Source organism: Panulirus ornatus, chromosome 19, assembly GCF_036320965.1.
Source record: "Panulirus ornatus isolate Po-2019 chromosome 19, ASM3632096v1, whole genome shotgun sequence".
Lineage (NCBI taxonomy): Eukaryota > Metazoa > Arthropoda > Malacostraca > Decapoda > Palinuridae > Panulirus > Panulirus ornatus.
The window spans coordinates 56,274,222-56,295,507 of record NC_092242.1 but is presented as its reverse complement, the minus strand read 5'-3'; the positions used below and the strand labels follow the sequence as shown (position 1 = coordinate 56,295,507).

The 21,286-nt window shown below is 40.4% G+C and overlaps 1 protein-coding gene across 2 annotated transcripts in view; it reads right to left on the bottom strand.

Annotated features, from left to right (window-relative positions):
* LOC139755522 (hemocytin-like) overlaps positions 1 to 21,286 on the bottom strand; it is a 420,053-nt gene that overhangs the window by 259,319 nt on the left and 139,448 nt on the right. For both annotated transcript variants that reach the window (XM_071673909.1, XM_071673910.1), the window contains 2 exons: positions 15,611 to 15,751; positions 6,592 to 6,749 (listed from right to left, as the gene is read on the bottom strand). In XM_071673909.1, coding sequence (XP_071530010.1) covers positions 6,592 to 6,749; positions 15,611 to 15,751 — 299 coding nt within the window. The remainder of the gene's footprint in view (positions 1 to 6,591; positions 6,750 to 15,610; positions 15,752 to 21,286) is intronic.

Here is a 21,286-nt window from a genome sequence, read left to right as displayed (position 1 = left end):
TGTGAGGGGGTTTGATCGAGTAAGTAATGTAAGGGTGAGAGAGATGTGTGGAAATAAAAAGAGTGTGGTTGAGAGAGCAGAAGAGGGTGTTTTGAAATGGTTTGGTCACATGGAGAGAATGAGTGGGGAAAGATTGACCAAGAGGATATATGTGTCAGAGGTGGAGGGAACGAGGAGAAGTGGGAGACCAAATTGGAGGTGGAAAGATGGAGTGAAAAAGATTTTGAGTGATCGGGGCCTAAACATGCAGGAGGGTGAAAGGCGTGCAAGGAATAGAGTGAATTGGAACGATGTGGTATACCAGGGTCGACGTGCTGTCAATGGATTGAACCAGGGCATGTGAAGCGTCTGGCGTAAACCATGCAAAGTGTGTGGGGCCTGGATGTGGAAAGGGAGCTGTGGTTTCGGTGCATTATTACATGACAGCTAGAGACTGAGTGTGAACGAATGGGGCTTTTGGTGTTTTTCCTAGCCCTACCTCGCACACATGAGGGGGGAGGGGGTTGTTATTCCATGTGTGGCGAGGTGGCGATGGGAATAAATAAAGGCAGACAGTATGAATTATGTACATGTGTATATATGTATATGTCTGTGTGTGTATATATATATATGTGTACATTGAGATGTATAGGTATGTATATTGTGCATGGGTGGACATGTATGTATATACATGTGTATGTGGGCGGGTTGGGCCATTCTTTCATGTTTCCTTGCGCTACCTCGCTAACACGGGAGACAGCGACAAAGCAAAATAAATAATATAATATATTTTATTTTCATTTATTTTGCTTTGTCGCTGTCTCCCGCGTTAGCGAGGTAGCGCAAGGAAACAGACAAAATAAATGGCGCAACCCACCCACATACACATGTATATACATACACGTCCACACACGCAAATATACATACCTATACATCTTAATGTACACATATATATACACACACAGACATATACATATATACACATGTACATAATTCATACTGTCTGCCTTTATTTATTCCCATCGCCATCTTGCCACACATGGAATAACATCCCCCTCCCCCCTCATGTGTGCGAGGTAGCACCAGGAAAAGACAACAAAGGACCCATTCGTTCACACTCAGTTTCTAGCTGTCATGTAATAATGCACCGAAACCACAGTTCCCTTTCCACATCCAGGCCCCACAGAACTTTCCATGGTTTACCCCAGACGCTTCACATGCCCTGATTCAATCCATTGACAGCACGTTGACCCCGGTATACCACATCGTTCCAATTCACTCTATTCCTTGCACGCCTTTCATCCTCCTGCAAGTTCAGGCCCCGATCACTCAAAATCTTTTTCACTCCATCTTTCCACCTCCAATTTGGTCTCCTACTCGTTCCCTCCACCTCTGACACATATATCCTCTTGGTCAATCTTTCCTCACTCATTCTCTCCATGTGACCAAACCATTTCAAAACACCCTCTTCTGCTCTCTCAACCATACTTTTTTTTTTTCCACACATCTCTCTTACCCTTACATTACTTGTTCGATCAAACCACCTCACACCACATACTGTCCTCAAACATCTCATTTCCAGCACATCCACCCTCCTGCGCACCACTCTATCCGTAGCCCATGCCTCGCAACCATACAACATTGTTGGAACCACTATTCCTTCAAACATATCCATTTTTGCTTTCCGAGATAATGTTCTCGACTTCTAAACATTCTTCAAGGCTGTCAATGGACTGAACCAGGGCATGTGAAGCATCTGGGGTAAACCATGGAAAGTTCTGTGGGGCCTGGATGTGGAAAGGGAGCTGTGGTTTCGGTGCATTATTACATGACAGCTAGAGTCTAAGTGTGAACGAATGGGGCCTTTGTTGTCGTTTCCTAGCGCTACCTCTCACACATGAGGGGGGGAGGGGGTTGTTATTCCATGTGTGGCGGGGTGGCGATGAAAATGAATAAAGGCAGACAGTACGAATTATGTACATGTGGATATATGTATATGTCTGTGTGTATATGTCTGAGTGTGAACGAATGGGGCCTTTGTTGTTGTTTCCTAGCGCTACCTCGCACACATGAGGGGGGAGGGGGTTGTTATTCCTTGTGTGGTGGGGTGGCGATGAAAATAAATAAAGGCAGACAGTATGAATTATGTACATGTGTATATATGTATATGTCTGTGTGTGTATATATATGTATACATTGAGATGTATAGGTATGTATATTTGCGTGTGTGGACGTGTATGTATATACATGTGTATGTGGGTGGGTTGGGTCATTCTTTCGTCTGTTTCTTTGCACTACCTCGCTAACGCAGGAGACAGCGACAAAGCAAAATGAAAAAAAAGAATAATATACATATATATTTTCTTTTCTTTCTTTCATACTATTCGCCACTTCCCGCGTCAGCGAGGTACCATTAAGAACAGAGGACTGGGCCTCTGAGGAAACATCCTCATCCAGCCCCCTTCTCTGTTCCTTCCTTAAAAAAAAAAAAGCGAGAGGGGAAGATTCCCAGCCCTCCACTCCCTTCCATTTTAGTCGCATTCTACGACACGCAGGGAATACGTGGGAAGTATTCTTTCTCCCCTATCCCCAGGGAATATATTCATATATATATATATATCTTTTTCTTTCATACTATTCGCCATTTCCCACGATAGCGAGGTAGCATTAAGAACAGAGGACTGGGCCTTTGAGGGAATATCCTCACCTGGCTCCCTTCTCTGTTCCTTCTTTTGAAAAATTAAGAAAAAAAAACGAGAGGAGAGGATTTCTAGCCCCCCGCTTCCTTCCCTTTTAGTCGCCTTCTACGACATGCAGGGAATACATGAGAAGTATTCTTTCTCCCTTATCCCCAGGGATATACAAGATTTCTGAAGGAGTGGGAAGTTTTTATCAAGGGTGTAAAGCATGTTTATGAGTGGTATGAGAGAGTAGGTGGGTCCATGTGAAGGCTGGTCTTTGGCTGCTTAATTTGTTTCTGGATTTGTTAGACCTTCCACAATGCATCTCTATCAACCCTTCAAATACTTTCTCCAGATCCCTAAATGCCACATATAAATCATTTGTTTTCCCTAAGTATTTCTCAAACACATTCTTTAAAGCAAACATCTGATCCACACATCCACTACCACTCTTGAAACCACATGGTTCCTCCCTAATCTGATAATTTGTATGTGCCTTCATCCTCTTAGTCACCATTCTTCCATATAACTTGCCAGGTACTGGGAACTTTTTTAGGTAGAGGAAAGGACAAAAGCACATACTGAATCTGCTGAAATAAGATTAAAAAACTGTTCAGGTAGAGAAAATGACTAACACATACATGGAGAATGACAAATTCAGAAGCAGATCAATGAAGCATGAAAATCAAGGGAGAGAAACATAGACCCAGGCTGACACAAACAGAGGTACACAAGAAATTAAGAAAAGTGGTCAAAGTAATAACAGGCACTGTTAGACATAAAGCAATCAAGAAATAAATAGAGTAGATGATGGAAGGTTTAGAAAAGTACAGAGAATACAAGACTAGTGTTTTCTAACCAAAAGAGAGATCTAGAAAATGTTAGACACTGAGGCTGACAGTACCACACTGACAGATCTAGCTGAAACATGCATGGCACTACAATTAGAAAGACTGGTAAAGCAAGAGGTTGACTTTTTATGAAGTAGAATTTTACATAGTGAGTGACAGCATGGTTTTAGGAAAAGGTCATGTGTAACTAAACTCTCAGAGTTTTACAAGAAAGTGAGTTACACAGTAGAAAAAACAAAAGGCTAAGGGGGACTATCTGCATCTGGACTTCCAGAAAGCATTTGAAAGTGTACCAAACAGGATGCTGATAAAGAAGTTGGATCACCAAGCAGGAATGAAGGGGAAACTCCTGCAGTATATGGAAGATCATCTCAGTGGAACAAAACAAAGGAAACAGGTTAGAGGAGCCTTTTCTAAATGGGTTGAGGTGACCAGCACAGTGCCAAAGGGTTTGGTTCTGGGATCATTAGTTTTCTTCATTTATATCAACGAATTGTCTGACAGTATGGAATCCAACCTGAATATGTTTAAAGATGATGCATAGGTCACAAGGGAAATGAAAAGTGAGGAGGATTGCATCAGCTTACAAAAAAAGAATGGGGGGATAAGCGGACAACTAAGTTGCTCTGAAATGTGGTTTATGAGATTCCACTTGAGCAAATGTAAGGTAACAAGAATAGAACAAAAGGGTGGCCTCAGTATGATTATTACCTTCCACAAAATAAGCTTCAAGAATCTGTGTGAGAGTATGACTTGGAAGTAGATCTATCTATCCATACCTCTGACATCTGTTCCAATTGGAACTCCCTCAAAGGGGTGGCCATGGTAACAGTCTCCACAACTAAAGAGCTGCAGTGCCGCTTCTTAGCCTTTAGTGTCTGACCCTTAACAGGCCACTGGCAGAGGGCAAGTCAAGTGCAGTGTTTGCAGAGGCTCCTACCTAATGTTCTTAATGACTACTGTCTAATGCTCCTGCCTACTACTTCTATTTAATGTTTCTATCTAATGCTCCTGCCTAAACATCCTGAATTATAACAACACACACTTATATAACAACCCAAATAAGTAGATATCATTCCTAACCTGGTGTCCAATACTCACATTATAGGAACAGTTAAGGAGACAAACCATCTGCTGGCAAATATCAGAATAGCTTTCAAATGCATGGATAAGGATATATCTAGCAAGCGATTCATAACATACATAAAATATCTAGTAAGCGATTCATAACATACATAATGCCAAAACCATAGCATGGTTCTCAGGTTTGGTGACCACACCTAAAGAAGAAAAAAGAGCTCATTAAAAAAGTAAAGTGCAGGGCAACAAAGATGGTACCAGAATTAAGTGAGCTAAGTCAATGGAAAAAGCTGGAAGCATTAGATTTACCCACCTTGGGAGAAAGAACAGTAAAAGATGACCTGATCAAAACCTTTAAGTTTTTAAAAATGACTGAAAAAGTGAATAGGGGACAGTTCTCTGGGATATGAAAGGACAGAGTAACCAGAGGACAAAACATGGAATTAAATAAGAAGCTTGTACATAAAGCCCTTGGTGCATTGAAGAGTGTATGCATGTTGGAATCAGTGTCTGTTCAGGCTAAGAACTATATGTTTGATGGTAGAGTAGGCCTGACACTGCTATATGGATGTTAGTCTTGGATCCTAAATAAAATGTATGTTGGAAATATGGTATATTGCTTCTTAGCCTCTAATGCCCATCCATAACAGGCCACTAGCAGAGGGCAAGTCTAATGCAATGTTTGCAGAGGCTCCTACATAATGTTCCTACCTACTACTTCTACCTAATGCTCCTGCCCAATGTTCCTACCTACTACTTCTACTTAATGTTTCTACCTGATATTTCTACCTACTGCTCCTACCATTTTGCCAAAAGGTAGGGATAGCACAGAGCACTCATCACTGAAAAATCTAGAATTATGAAGAATGGGCTGTGTGAGTTAAGCATTGCTAAGTGTTATGTAAGACAAGGAGAGATTGTATGTTTGTCTAATGAATGTCAGTAGTCCATGTGTGAGTGAGACAGAAAGAAAAGACAGCTAGCTGGTTCAGAGGAGTGCAGCCTGAGAACCACTGAGGTGCTGGTCCACTTCACAGCTGTCACTAACCCTCCTAATACCCAGGAAGGTAGTACTGGTAATATACCTCCCTGGTCACTGGCTGCCTACCAACAACTACCTACCAGTTATGGACACTCTACTGCCATGGACACCCCTTTGAGGGAGTTCCAGAATGGATCAGGCATCAGGGATACAGATGGATAGATAGAATATGTGGTATGAAGAAGACTGATTATGTAAGAAATAACAATGTAAAAGCAACATGTGATAGTAAGTGGAGTATGATTGTGAATGCAAACCAGGGTGTGCTGGAATTACTTGGACAAATGAAAGAATAAGCAAAGGAAAACTAAGAGAATCTACAAGTCAAAAGTAAGGGAAGCATGGTGAAAGAGGAGGGATGACTTGAATACTCAGGAGAGTGAAAGACATGTATGGGATATAATGAATTGGATCCATGTGGTATATGGGGGTGACAGGCCATCAACTGCTTGAACCATGACATATAAACTGATTAGGGAAGCCCACAGAGTAGTCTGCAGGCTTGGTTGTGGATGGTGGGCTATGTTTTCTGCCCATTATACATGAAAACTTGAGAGGGGATGGGAGCAAATGAGACCATCATTCATCTATCCCAGGAGCTACCTCACTAATGAGAAACAGAAAACAAGGAAAAGAACTCAAATATTAGAAGATTACACTTCTGTTCATTTGTAAAGATCAGCATGATCACAAGCAATTACCTATCCAACTATCTATCAATTTATGTACCAATAATGTTTAACTCTGTTCCCACTGGACATAAGGTGAATCAAATGCCTTAAGCCATTCTTTTGTGCGGGGATAAATTTCACAGAGGTGGGGCCCCTAACACTAGCTCCACAGGCTAGCAAAGTGGCAGGGATGCCCATGGCTAATTCCCAAAGACAGAATTTCTATCCTTCTACCTTTATCATGAACCACAACATTGGGATGAAATTACTGTATCATTCTAACATACCACTGTATGCTTGGTGTGTATTTCGTTGTCAAAATACTGGCCGTGACAGCAGAGGATTCAGTAGCATTTCCCTCACAACCTTCTAGAAGGTTGCACTGTATACTGTTGTTTTGGCACGTACAGCGCTCACAACGAGACACATCATATGATTCTCCAGCCTGCAATGTTAGATAATGCTTAAAATAGTTATGTATTACCAATGAAAAAGATCTGAAGCTGATATAAGATAAAAAGAATTATGATAAATTTTCTCAATCCCAGTTGTAGTTTATAGATAGCTATCTACACACAACTATGGCAATCAAGATATGACATTTGTGAATATGGCATAATCTATCATTCTTATTCAAATGTAAAAGCAGAAAACTATGGCGAATTTGATTAATTTCAACATTATCAATGCAGGTCCATCCAGAGTTGTGACTTCCAGTACTGATTGAATGCTTGACCAATATTTAAGAGCAGCAAGTATCAAGAGGGATGGTCACATTTACTGTGACAGAAGTGTAGATAACAACATTTACTTATATAGCACATGCACCATTCATAATCAACCAGCACTTGACAACAGGAGTTTAGGACAACTGTTATTCTTTGTTATGGAGAATTAGCTATTTGATTACAGGTCCAACATAGTCTGGAAAGGGGAAGAAAACTGCACATATGCTGGCTTGCCATCAGTCTTAGAACCTGTAATACACTGCACATGGATCAATATCTTAAATAATATGTTCTAGGTTTAACTGAGTATTAGATACTTTGGTGAATTCTAAGATTATGATTAACTGAAAATACAACTTCAAGAGTTAATTAGATGATCAAATATAAAAAAGTTTCTCAGCAGAAAATCCTGAGATATCTAAATGCAATTATCTTTTCCTACCAAGTTTAATCCTATGGTTTGAAGCCTTGGAATCAAAGAATATTGAGTTTTCAGTATAATACTTCAGTTACCTTTACCACCAACCCTCAGATCCCCCAAAAAATCTGGAAAAAAAAGTTTTGAGATTTTTGTTTGTTCGTGAAAAGCATTTTTTATGCTAGATCCCTCTCCTGCCCTCCATCGTGTAGCTTTGAAAAAGCAGTCTAATTTAGTCAACAAGGTAGGTGAACACGCATATCATAAGGCCACAGTCACATAAATTGTAAGCAAGAGACAAAACTATAAAATATCCTGGGGATCAAAGTGGATAATTCCACTTAAAAAGGCAGGCCTTTTAAAGGTTCAAAATACATATCAAATTTCCAGGGTCCAAGCTTTCAATCTTATCAATGAGATTCTGCCTCCACTATTTGTATCTTTAATGCAATAATGAGTTGGCAAGGAAAGAGGCCCACACATGGCAGCAATAACCATCTCTCTTACCATGCCATCAGCCATCAGATGTAAAGATTTATGACTAGGATCCATGGGGGTGCTTTCCTTCTCCAGCTGTCATTCATCACCATGGGCTAATTTGGATGTTAAAGCCCATGCCCTGACCTCATGTTTATCAGATTTTAACTAACTGAGTGTAAACAGCATTTTTCAGTGACATTCATTGAAATCAGTCACAGACTCATCTCTAGGCCTTCCACATTCATATCCAAGATAAGGCCAAACTTGAATATAGTCTTCAGGTTTGGTCAAAACACCTAAAGAAGCACAAAGGGCTCATACAAGAAGTTCCACAGGAGGGCAACAAAGATGGTATCAGAATTAAGAAAGTTAACTTACAACAAAAGGCTGGGGACTAAATTTACTCACCTAGGGGGAGACAAGAATTATGAGTGACCTGATCACAACTTAAGTTTTTAAAAGATACCGATGATGTGGGACAGTGAACATTTTCAGAATGTAGGGACCGAGAAAACAAACAACATATCACGAAATTACGTAAGAAACGTAAAACCTCTGTTATCCGTAATTCAAGACAAAATTTCAAAACAATGTAAATTTTTTCATTTTCTGTTGGCAATTATCAATTATCCAAAAAAATTATGAAAAATGAAAAAAGATATGTCAAAATATTTCAAATCATGCACTCACTGTGCCACAGTAATTAGGGCACTCACCATCCAGTGTTTTGTGGTACTGTAACCTGGATTATGAACATTGGCCCCTGACAGCTCCTTGCAGCCATCTATGTCTTCAATAAAGTGCAATAGGAACATTTTAAGCCTGAAAAAGATGGAGTTGTGCAAGAGGCTGGCTATGGGTGAGTGCATAGCACCACTAATGAAGGACTTCACTGTCATCTGATTATTTGCTTACATATACACCGTATCCATATATCCTCTATATAAAATTCTTACAAAAATGTAAAACGTTTTAAAATTTTCAATTTCTAAATTATCAAATATATTATAAAAACTTGGAAATCTTATCTGAAATGGCTGATTCTCCCAAGCATTTCAGATAACAGAAGTTTTACTGTACTCTTATAGCATGAGAGTGGTGGATGAATAGAACAGAATGACTGAGGACATAGTTAATGCATACATGAATTATAGAGGCTGTTTGACAGTAGAGAATATCCAAGAGTATAAAACTTCCTTCTCAGTAGAAAAAGGTAATTTCATGAATACACTTGCATTTGAGCTTTATCAATAAAATCATCGGGATTTCCTTTGCTCTTACTTTACAAAAAAAAGGTCAACACCTCACCAAATATTCATGATGATATATCATAGCCAATTATATTTATTTCTTCACTCTAATGCTTAGTTAACAATGGTTTCATGAGGTATTTATTGGCATGGCAAAAACTTCAGTCACTACATTTAGCAGCTTTCTACTATAAAAGATTCATTTAGATTTGTAGTTTAGATATTCACCCTGCCAATCTAAGTAGTCTTCCTCATCTTCCTGGCCAATATAAGCAAACTTGCTTAAAAGGTGATCACCCATGGAAAAAGGAGAAAAATCTTTCTATCTATACCTTTGATGCCCATTCCCTCTGGGATCTCCCATTAAGGGGTGGCCATGGCAAGAGTCTCCAGTTATCCCTGTCCTTACATGCCTCTCTTGCATATACTATTCCATGCATTCTTCCACTATTTCCCTCCCTCCAGTACTCTTCCACTCTATTTCCCCATGTCACAAGCGGTCTTCCTCTCTCACTCACCCCTTCAATTGAACTATCATACACTCTCCTTCTAAACTCCTTATCTTGAATTCTTTCTGCATGCTCACACCATCTCAAAATAATACTTTTCATCAACTCAACCAAACCACAATACATTCCCTTTACATTTCCTGTCATAAACAATCTCTCATACACCTCCTCATTTCATGCTCACACCATCTCAAATCATTACTTTTCATCCACTCAACCAAACCATAATGCATTCCCTTTGCATTTCATGTCATACCATATCTCTCATACACCTCATTTCTTTCTTCATTCCATCTATTCATACCACATGCTCCTCTTGAATAACTCATTTCCACAGCTAGGATTCTTGACCTCTGTGACTCATTCCATGCCCATGTTTCAGCTCCATAGGTCAGGGAGGGAGAATAATGCTGCCCCTTAATCCTTTCTTTGCTTCCTTACTTACACCTTCATCATTCATTATTCTATTAAGGGACCCAATGACTCTTCTACCCTATAGTGCTCTCTCCCATAACTTTCTTATTTACTTAACTTACTCAAGACAGCTACTAAATATTTATAATCTCTCACCTCTTTCAGTCTTCCCCTCCCTATATCTACAACAGAGTGTAGTACACTTTCTTCTTTCACTCTACAGAGTTTGGCAAAATCTATACTTTCATTCTGTTTCCTCTCAAAACACCATTCCTTTAGTTTTACTCATAGCTACCTTCAATCGCCTATTTCTATGCACATCATAAAACACACTTACAACCTTCTGCAACTCTTCACTCTCAGCAAACAGCACAGTATCATGCACAACCAGGATCGTCAGTAGCCACACTCCATCTCTGTATCCACCTTAACTAATTTTGCTTTCACCTCTCTTATCATTCTCTCCATTTATATGTTTAAAAGCCATGGTGACACCACACAGCCCTGCCTCACACCTATGTGTATACTGAAACTTTTATTAAATTCACTATCTGCTCTTACAAATGCATTTGTTATGATCTAGAATGCTTTCACATATCCCATAAGCATTCTACTTAATAAAGTCATAAGCTTTCTCCAGATCCATGAAAGCTGTATACAGCTTCTCACCTTTCACTAGATACTTTTTCACAGTCAATTTCATTACAAAAATCTCATCCGCACATTCCCTACCTTTTCTAAAACTTCTCAGCTCCTCACTTATTCCCCAGTCACTCACTTCCATCACTCTATCAATCAACACTCTTGCATACGCTTTTCCTGGTATACTTAACAGATTTATTTCCCTATAATTGCTACATACAACCTTAGCATCTTTTGATTTATCATAGGAACAATAACAGCTTTCACCCAATCCTCAGGCACAACCTATTTCTTGATGCTGAAGGCTCCATTCACAGACAAAAGTCCAAATCAAGGCTGGGCCTCAACTGAAATATGGAGAGGATTATGAAAGGGAAAAAGAAAAACAAGTGAAAGTTTTTACAAATTTTGGAAGAAGTGAAAAATCTGTCTTCTAAAACATGCCAGGTGATAGTTATTGGGAAAGACATGAAAAGGTCGAGAGTTCCTAAGCTTCGAGGTGTAGGGAAAGAAACAGTTATCAAAATGACCCACCCTATAGTTTCCAACAGCCACATAGTAATCATGTACGGCAGCAACTTTCATGCTAAATTCCATATCAAAAGCATCCACTCTATCACACTTTCTCCTCCATACTTCAGCATTCCAGCCGCAATGCCATCCACTAAAGGTGTGCTTTCTAATTTCAGCCTCATTATAGTCTTATTTACTTCCTTTCTTGCTACTGACCCTCGGACCTGTATCCTCTTCCTTCCATCATCCACACCCATGCATGTAACAACTGCTGCCTCACCTTATACCACATCCATCAGTTCTTCAAAATACACTTTTCACCCTCCTTTTACTTCCTACTGTTGATTCAGCAACTCCCCTTCCTTACTTCTCACAACAACATTTCCACTCTATCCTTTTTCCCCTCCTTCCAGTTCAACCTCTTTTTTTTTTTTTTTCTTTTTTTTTTTATACCTCGTCGCTGTCTCCCGCGTTTGCGAGGTAGCGCAAGGAAACAGACGAAAGAAATGGCCCAACCCCCCCCATACACACGTACATACACACGTCCACACACGCAAATATACATACCTACACAGCTTTCCATGGTTTACCCCGGACGCTTCACCTCTTATTTTCCATAAACTTTCCATTCTGCATTTTTCCAAAATCTTCATCTACTCTTTCTTTGCTTCCCTCTAACAGCTTCTTAACAATTTACTTATAAATCTCATATTCTTCCCTCCTCCTCTGCTGAACTTCCACAGGTACATTTCTTTCAAGCAATCTACCGTGTGCCTTTTTCTTCTCTCTGACAGCATTTCTAATCTTATCTGTCCACTATGCATTTTCATTATTATTCCTAAGTCTAACAACCTTATATCTGACTACTAATTCTACAACATTTAACAGTTTTTTTGTGTAAACATTTTCAACACTTCATTCACACTTGACAGTTTCCCTACATTTACTGCATTTTCATCTAAACATTTGGTAACCCTCCTTTTATACTCCTTGCATTCTTTCTAATTCATCTTCTCGTTTGCCAACACATTTGCCTATTCATTCTTGCATACATCATACCTCCACTTCTCCCTGATCCTCAACCCTACAAGAACTGCAAAATGGTCAGTGTCTCCAAAGAATCCTATCACACCTCTAGCACATAGCACAACCTCTCTCAAACTTACATCCACTGCCAAATACTCAATCAAATCTTTTGCTCTTCTCTACCATGATTTCTCATCCATGTATAGCCAGTGGATCATCTTGTAATGAAAAAGGGTATTTGCAAAGAACAATCCCTCTCAGTACAAACATCCACAAGATAACTTCCATTCTCATTTACTCCAGGCACTCCCCATTTGTAAACTCTCTCTCCAATTTCATCACATCCCACCTTCACATTCATATCACCCATTACAACCACCTTTCTCTCTTTTTCAAAATAATTTATACAGTCATTCAAATCTCTCCAGAAATGCTTCATTTCATCTTTTCCTTGCACAGTCTGCAATCTCCACATTCACACATACATATACATACCCATGCATACCTCACAATTACGATCTTTCCTTTCACCCACACTATTCTTCGTTCATTCCATTCATACTCTTGGTGACAACACAATTGCACATCATTCTTACCCTCTTCCCTGATAATTTTCATTCACTCTTGTCCATACCACTCCTCTTTCCATGCCCTCCCATATCTTGTATTCATAACTTCCATTTTCACTCTATACATCCTGCCCAAGGATATGGTTTTGCTAGCCCCCAGCACATCCAATCTTCATCTTTCAAACTTCTTAACAAGCTCCCTTCTTTTATCCTCACCAGTCATCCCATTTACATTCAGCACCATCACCCTCAATCACTCATCCCCTTTACTCGACATCATAGCTGGTAGACTCCAATGCTGCTTCTTAGCCTTTTGTGCCTCACCCTTGACAGGCCACTGGCAAAGTGCAACTCTGGCACAGTACTTCTCAGAGGTGTCAGAGCTCCCAAATTGTCTGCAAATCAAAACCCCAGCACACCTTATGTGTTTGTCTATACTTAGAAAACTATCATTAATACTGCTCTGGTGGAGCTGGGCAATGTCTTACCCTTCTGCTCCACCCCTAGTGAGGTCAACACAAGAAGACAGGGTGAGATTTGAATATTCTAGAAAACTAGACCTTATGTAATGATGGGCTCTTCCAGAGCAGCTTTCTTTCCTCATGTCCACCTTCAGGAGTTAATGGCCATCTTTCATCACAATCTTGCTTCAGAGTGTGATGCCTGAAGCAAGTACAGGAAATGGTAGTCTGAGAGGGAGGAAGTGAGGAGCAACTTGTAAGCCCTCTGGGACATGCCTTGGTAATGTATTTTAAATTTCCTAGAGGGATATGTTCAGGAGGCCCATTTAAAGAAGACTTAAGCTTCATTTAAAGATGACCACTTGGAGTACTTGGAATAATATCTTCGTGTGTTAAGGTAGCTTTTCTTTCCTGCTATCAACAGTCTAGTCATGATATGTCTTGTACCTTCCTCATTTCAGACTAGAAGTTGATATGAGTGGCATCAAGTAAACAACATCTGAGAAAAAAATTCATGTACTACACTCACTCTGGCTTTCATGGGGCATTTTTCCTTTTCTTAGGTATGGTTAAGGTGGCACTGTACATGAACTTACCAGGAAACATCATTATGTTCCTCAACTCTCAAAATAAATGTGTCTGCTCAGTCAGAACAGATTTGCTTAAATGAAGTCACAATGTAGTATGCCTGGTGATTATATCAATATAGTATGCCTTGTGATTCATAACAATACAGTATGGCTGGTGACACACATGGGTTATTGATAGGGCTGTGCAGAGGAGGGTGAATGTGTTAGAAATGAAATGTGTGAGGAAAACATGTGGTGTGAGGTGGTTTAATCGAGTAAGTTATGGAAGGGTAGGAGCAACAGATAGAAGAAGTAGGTATGAATATTCAGATAGTAGAAGTAGTGGTTAGGAACATTAGGAAGGAGCATTAGGTAGAAGTAGTAGTTAGGAACATTAGGCAGGAGTATTAGGCAGAAGTAGTCAAGACTACCCTCAGCCAGTGGCCTGTTTAGGCAAGACACTAAAGGCCAAGAAGCAGCACTAAAGTTCCACTAGTTATGGAGATTCTACTGCCATGACCACCCCCTCAAGGGAGTTCCAGAGGGGAACAGGAATCGAAGATATAGATAGACAGACAGATAGTATTGAAAGGGTAATAGAGATGTGTGGTAAGAAAAAGAGTGTAGTTGAGAGAACAGACGAGGGTGTGTCGAAATGGCTTGGACATATGGAGAGAATGAGTGTGGAAAGGTTGAGAAAGAGGATATATGTGTTAGAAGTGGAGGGAATAAGGAGAATGTGAGACCAAATTAGAGATGGAAGGATGGTGAACAATCTTTTTGAGTGACTGGGGCCTGAACATGCTGGAGGGTGAAAGGTGTGCACAGAAAAGAGTGAATTGGATAAAAGTGATATACTGGAGTTGATGTGCTGTCAATGACTGAATCAGGGCATGTAAAACATCCAGGGTAAACCATGCAAAGGTCTGGGGAGCCTGGATGTTGACAGAGAGCTGTGGCTTTAGTGCATTATACATGACAGCTTGCATATGGATGAGAGCAGATGTGGTCTTTCTTTGTCTGTTTCTTGGTGCTACTTTGCTAAGGCAGGAAACAGTGATGAAGTATGAAAGGAAAAGAAATATATAGCTATATAGCATGCCTGCTGATTTGTAATAATATAGTATGCCTGGTGATCTACAACAATACAGTATGTCTGGTGATCTACAGAAACTAGTATGCTTTGTAATCTATAATAATAATAAATGCCTGGTGATCTATACAAACACTTGACCTCATATTTCCATATCTTTGTTTTCTATTGCTCCCCTCTTATGTAATTTTTTCTGTACTTCACAACTGATAATTCTTATTTTTCCCTTTAAGATATTTCATCAGCTAGTCCTTATGCATTTCCTACTTTCTTAATATAAATTACAAACACATGATAACTCTCACTTCTGTTTCTCCCTTTTGAAAAGTCATGTAAGTATACTGCCTACACCCTAAATGGACAAGATTTTTCACTGATCCTCCTCCTCTATACGGAAAATGTACATGATATGCATGAAACACATATTAGCTGTCCTGATTCTGTATCCAAAGTTTATCATAATCCATGGTGAAACACAGTCATCAAATAGTTGCTCTCCCAGTACTGTGTTCACAGGGTAACAATACAGATAGCTTTTTATCAATGACTAAAAGTCTCTGACTGAAAAAAGATTCTCCCTTATACTGTTGGAAATTCTATGATGTCAATTTTTCACATAATTTTGGGAACATACCAGTAAAGGCTTTCCATCAGCACGTACACAGGAGCATTGGTCCACAGTTACACAACGTCCTTGATCAATCATGAAGAAACCTTGTGAGCACGTAGTTTTTGCATTCTTTTTGACACATCCAGGTGCACAAGTATCATCCAGCTGAGGAAGAAAATTTTCTAAAAATCATATACTACATAGTAAAAGGATATGACAAGCTGACCCGTGAAAATATAATTTCAGGTTTTAGTACCAATTCTTTGTAGCAAATATTTCCAAACATAGATATAATGTGTTGAGAAAATTGGTTGTCATTATTATGATTATCTTTCTTTTTCTTTTAAACTATTCGCCATTTCCCGCATTAGCGAGGTAGCATTAAGAACAGAGGACTGGGCCTTTTTTGGAATATCCTCACCTGGCCCCCTCTGTTCCTTCTTTTGGAAAATTAAAAAAAAAAAACGAGAGGGGAGGATTTCCAGCCCTCCGCTTCCTCCCCTTTTAGTCCCCTTCTACGACACGCAGGGAATACGTGGGAAGTATTCTTAATCCCCTATCCCCAAGGATAGCACCTTACATTAAAAGACATAACCAATGTAAGAAAGGCACAATATAAGAATAGAGATACAAAGATCTAGCTTAGCTGAAAAATCAATTCCTGTTACTGAAATGCACAACCATATCATCTAAGCGATCATATAGTCTCTCTATGAATATAACATACAAGAAATATCTTCATTACACAATGCATATAATTCTATATCTTATAAAACTGCCTATGTTCCTGTTTATCTATGCCTGACAACAATGGTTCTCTACACTGAAGCAAGAATTATTATTTTGTTTATCATACTTGATCACCATTTCCCATGTTAGCAAGGTAGTGCCTGGAAAGAGATGAAGAATTTATATATATATATATATATATATATATATATATATATATATATATATATATATATATATTTTTTTTTTTTGTCACTGTCTCCCGCGTTTGCGAGGTAGCGCAAGGAAACAGACGAAAGAAATGGCCCAACCCACCCCCATACACATGTATATACATACGTCCACACACGCAAATATACATACCTACACAGCTTTCCATGGTTTACCCCAGACGCTTCACATGCCTTGATTCAATCCACTGACAGCACGTCAACCCCGGTATACCACATCGCTCCAATTCACTCTATTCCTTGCCCTCCTTTCACCCTCCTGCATGTTCAGGCCCCGATCACACAAAATCTTTTTCACTCGATCTTTCCACCTCCAATTTGGTCTCCCTCTTCTCCTCGTTCCCTCCACCTCCGACACATATATCCTCTTGGTCAATCTTTCCTCACTCATTCTCTCCATGTGCCCAAACCATTTCAAAACACCCTCTTCTGCTCTCTCAACCACGCTCTTTTTATTTCCACACATCTCTCTTACCCTTACATTACTTACTCGATCAAACCACCTCACACCACACATTGTCCTCAAACATCTCATTTCCAGCACATCCATCCTCCTGCGCACAACTCTATCCATAGCCCACGCCTCGCAACCATACAACATTGTTGGAACCACTATTCCTTCAAACATACCCATTTTTGCTTTCCGAGATAATGTTCTCGACTTCCACACATTCTTCAAGGCTCCCAGAATTTTCGCCCCCTCCCCCACCCTATGATCCACTTCCGCTTCCATGGTTCCATCCGCTGCCAGATCCACTCCCACATATCTAAAACACTTCACTTCCTCCAGTTTTTCTCCATTCAAAACTCACCTCCCAATTGACTTGACCCTCAACCCTACTGTACCTAATAACCTTGCTCTTATTCACATTTACTCTTAACTTTCTTCTTTCACACACTTTACCAAACTCAGTCACCAGCTTCTGCAGTTTCTCACATGAATCAGCCACCAGCGCTGTATCATCAGCGAACAACAACTGACTCACTTCCCAAGCTCTCTCATCCCCAACAGACTTCATACTTGCCCCTCTTTCCAAAACTCTTGCATTTACCTCCCTAACAACCCCATCCATAAACAAATTAAACAACCATGGAGACATCACACACCCCTGCCGCAAACCTACATTCACTGAGAACCAATCACTTTCCTCTCTTGCTACACGTAAACATGCCTTACATCCTCGATAAAAACTTTTCACTGCTTCTAACAACTTTCCTCCCACACCATATATTCTTAATACATTCCACAGAGCATCTCTATCAACTCTATCATATGCCTTCTCCAGATCCATAAATGCTACATACAAATCCATTTGCTTTTCTAAGTATTTCTCACATACATTCTTCAAAGCAAACACCTGATCCACACATCCTCTACCACTTCTGAAACCACACTGCTCTTCCCCGATCTGATGCTCTGTACATGCCTTCACCCTCTCAATCAATACCCTCCCATATAATTTAATTGGGAATACATGGTATAAAAAGAGAGATATATATAAGTATACATATGTAAGTAGGAGAGATGGCCAGAGAGCGTTATTGGATTACGTGTTAATTGACAGGCGCGCGAAAGAGAGACTTTTGGATGTTAATGTGCTGAGAGGTGCAACTGGAGGGATGTCTGATCATTATCTTGTGGAGGCGAAGGTGAAGATTTGTAGAGGTTTTCAGAAAAGAAGAGAGAATGTTGGGGTGAAGAGAGTGGTGAGAGTAAGTGAGCTTGGGAAGGAGACTTGTGTGAGGAAGTACCAAGAGAGACTGATTACAGAATGGAAAAAGGTGAGAACAAAGGAGGTAAGGGGAGTGGGGGAAGGAATGGGATGTATTTAGGGAAGCAGTGATGGCTTGCGCAAAAGATGCTTGTGGCATGAGAAGCATGGGAGGTGGGCAGATAGAAAGGGTAGTGAGCGGTGGGATGAAGAAGTAAGATCATTAGTGAAGGAGAAGAGAGAGGCATTTGGACAATTTTTGCAGGGAGATAATGCAAATGAGTGGGAGATGTATAAAAGAAAGAGGCAGGAGGTCAAGAGAAAGGTGCAAGAGGTGAAAAAAAAAGGGCAAATGAGAGTTGGGGTGAGAGAGTATCATTAGATTTTAGGGGGAATAAAAAGATGTTTTGGAAGGAGATAAATAAAGTGCGTAAGACATGCGAATCATTGGGAACTTCAGTGAAGGGGGCTAATGGGGAGGTGATAACAAGTAGTGGTGATGTGGGGAGATGGAGTGAGTATTTTGAAGGTTTGTTGAATGTGTTTGATGACAGAGTGGCAGATATAAGGTGTTTTGGTCAAGGTGGTGTGCAAAGTGAGAGGGTTAGGGAAAATGATTTGGTAAACAGAGAAGAGGTAGTAAAAGCTTTGCGGAAGATGAAAGCCGGCAAGGCGGCAGGTTTGGATGGTATTGCAGTGGAATTTATTAAAAAAGGGGGTGACTGTATTGTTGATTGGCTGGTAAGGTTATTTAATGTATTTATGATTCATGGTGAGGTGCCTGAGGATTGGCGGAATGCTTGCATAGTGCTATTGTACAAAGGCAAAGGGGACAAAGGCGAGTGCTCAAATTACAGTGGTATAAGTAAGAAGAGTGAATGTTGGGGTGAAGAGGGTGGTGAGAGTAAGTGAGCTTGAGAAGGAGACCTGTGTGAGGAAGTACCAGGAGAGACTGAGTACAGAATGGAAAAAGGTGAGAACAATGGAAGTAAGGGGAGTGGGGGAGGAATGGGATGTGTTTAGGGAATCAGTGATGGATTGCGCAAAAGATGCTTGTGGCATGAGAAGAGTGGGAGGCGGGTTGACTAGAAAGGGTAGTGAGTGGTGGGATGAAGAAGTAAGATTATTAGTGAAAGAGAAGAGAGAGGCATTTGGACGATTTTTGCAGGGAAAAAATGCAATTGAGTGGGAGATGTATAAAAGAAAGAGACAGGAGGTCAAGAGAAAGGTGCAAGAGGTGAAAAAAAGGGCAAATGAGAGTTGGGGTGAGAGAGTATCATTAAATTTTAGGGAGAATAAAAAAATGTTCTGGAAGGAGGTAAATAAAGTGCGTAAGACAAGGGAGCAAATGGGAACTTCAGTGAAGGGCGCAAATGGGGAGGTGATAACAAGTAGTGGTGATGTGAGAAGGAGATGGAGTGAGTATTTTGAAGGTTTGTTGAATGTGTTTGATGATAGAGTGGCAGATATAGGGTGTTTTGGTCGAGGTGGTGTGCAAAGTGAGAGGGTTAGGGAAAATGATTTGGTAAACAGAGAAGAGGTAGTGAAAGCTTTGCGGAAGATGAAAGCCGGCAAGGCAGCAGGTTTGGATGGTATTGCAGTGGAATTTATTAAAAAAGGGGGTGACTGTATTGTTGACTGGTTGGTAAGGTTATTTAATGTATGTATGACTCATGGTGAGGTGCCTGAGGATTGGCGGAATGCGTGCATAGTGCCATTGTACAAAGGCAAAGGGGATAAGAGTGAGTGCTCAAATTACAGAGGTATAAGTTTGTTGAGTATTCCTGGTAAATTATATGGGAGGGTATTGACTGAGAGGGTGAAGGCATGTACAGAGCATCAGATTGGGGAAGAGCAGTGTGGTTTCAGAAGTGGTAGAGGATGTGTGGATCAGGTGTTTGCTTTGAAGAATGTATGTGAGAAATACTTAGAAAAGCAAATGGATTTGTATGTAGCATTTATGGATCTGGAGAAGGCATATGATAGAGTTGATAGAGATGCTCTGTGGAAGGTATTAAGAATATATGGTGTGGGAGGCAAGTTGTTAGAAGCAGTGAAAAGTTTTTATCGAGGATGTAAGGCATGTGTACGTGTAGGAAGAGAGGAAAGTGATTGGTTCTCAGTGAATGTAGGTTTGCGGCAGGGGTGTGTGATGTCTCCATGGTTGTTTAATTTGTTTATGGATGGGGTTGTTAGGGAGGTAAATGCAAGAGTTTTGGAAAGAGGGGCAAGTATGAAGTCTGTTGGGGATGAGAGAGCTTGGGAAGTGAGTCAGTTGTTGTTCGCTGATGATACAGCGCTGGTGGCTGATTCATGTGAGAAACTGCAGAAGCTGGTGACTGAGTTTGGAAAAGTGTGTGGAAGAAGAAAGTTAAGAGTAAATGTGAATAAGAGCAAGGTTATTAGGTACAGTAGGGTTGAGGGTCAAGTCAATTGGGAGGTGAGTTTGAATGGAGAAAAACTGGAGGAAGTGAAGTGTTTTAGATATCTGGGAGTGGATCTGGCAGCGGATGGAACCATGGAAGCGGAAGTGGATCATAGGGTGGGGGAGGGGGTGAAAATCCTGGGGGCCTTGAAGAATGTGTGGAAGTCGAGAACATTATCTCGGAAAGCAAAAATGGGTATGTTTGAAGGAATAGTGGCTCCAACAATGTTGTATGGTTGCGAGGCATGGGCTATGGATAGAGTTGTGCGCAGGAGGATGGATGTGCTGGAAATGAGATGTTTGAGGACAATGTGTGGTGTGAGGTGGTTTGATCGAGTGAGTAACGTAAGGGTAAGAGAGATGTGTGGAAATGAAAAGAGCGTGGTTGAGAGAGCAGAAGAGGGTGTTTTGAAGTGGTTTGGGCACATGGAGAGGATGAGTGAGGAAAGATTGACCAAGAGGATATATGTGTCGGAGGTGGAGGGAACAAGGAGAAGAGGGAGACCAAATTGGAGGTGGAAAGATCGAGTGAAAATGATTTTGTGTGATCGGGGCCTGAACATGCAGGAGGGTGAAAGGAGGGCAAGGAATAGAGTGAATTGGA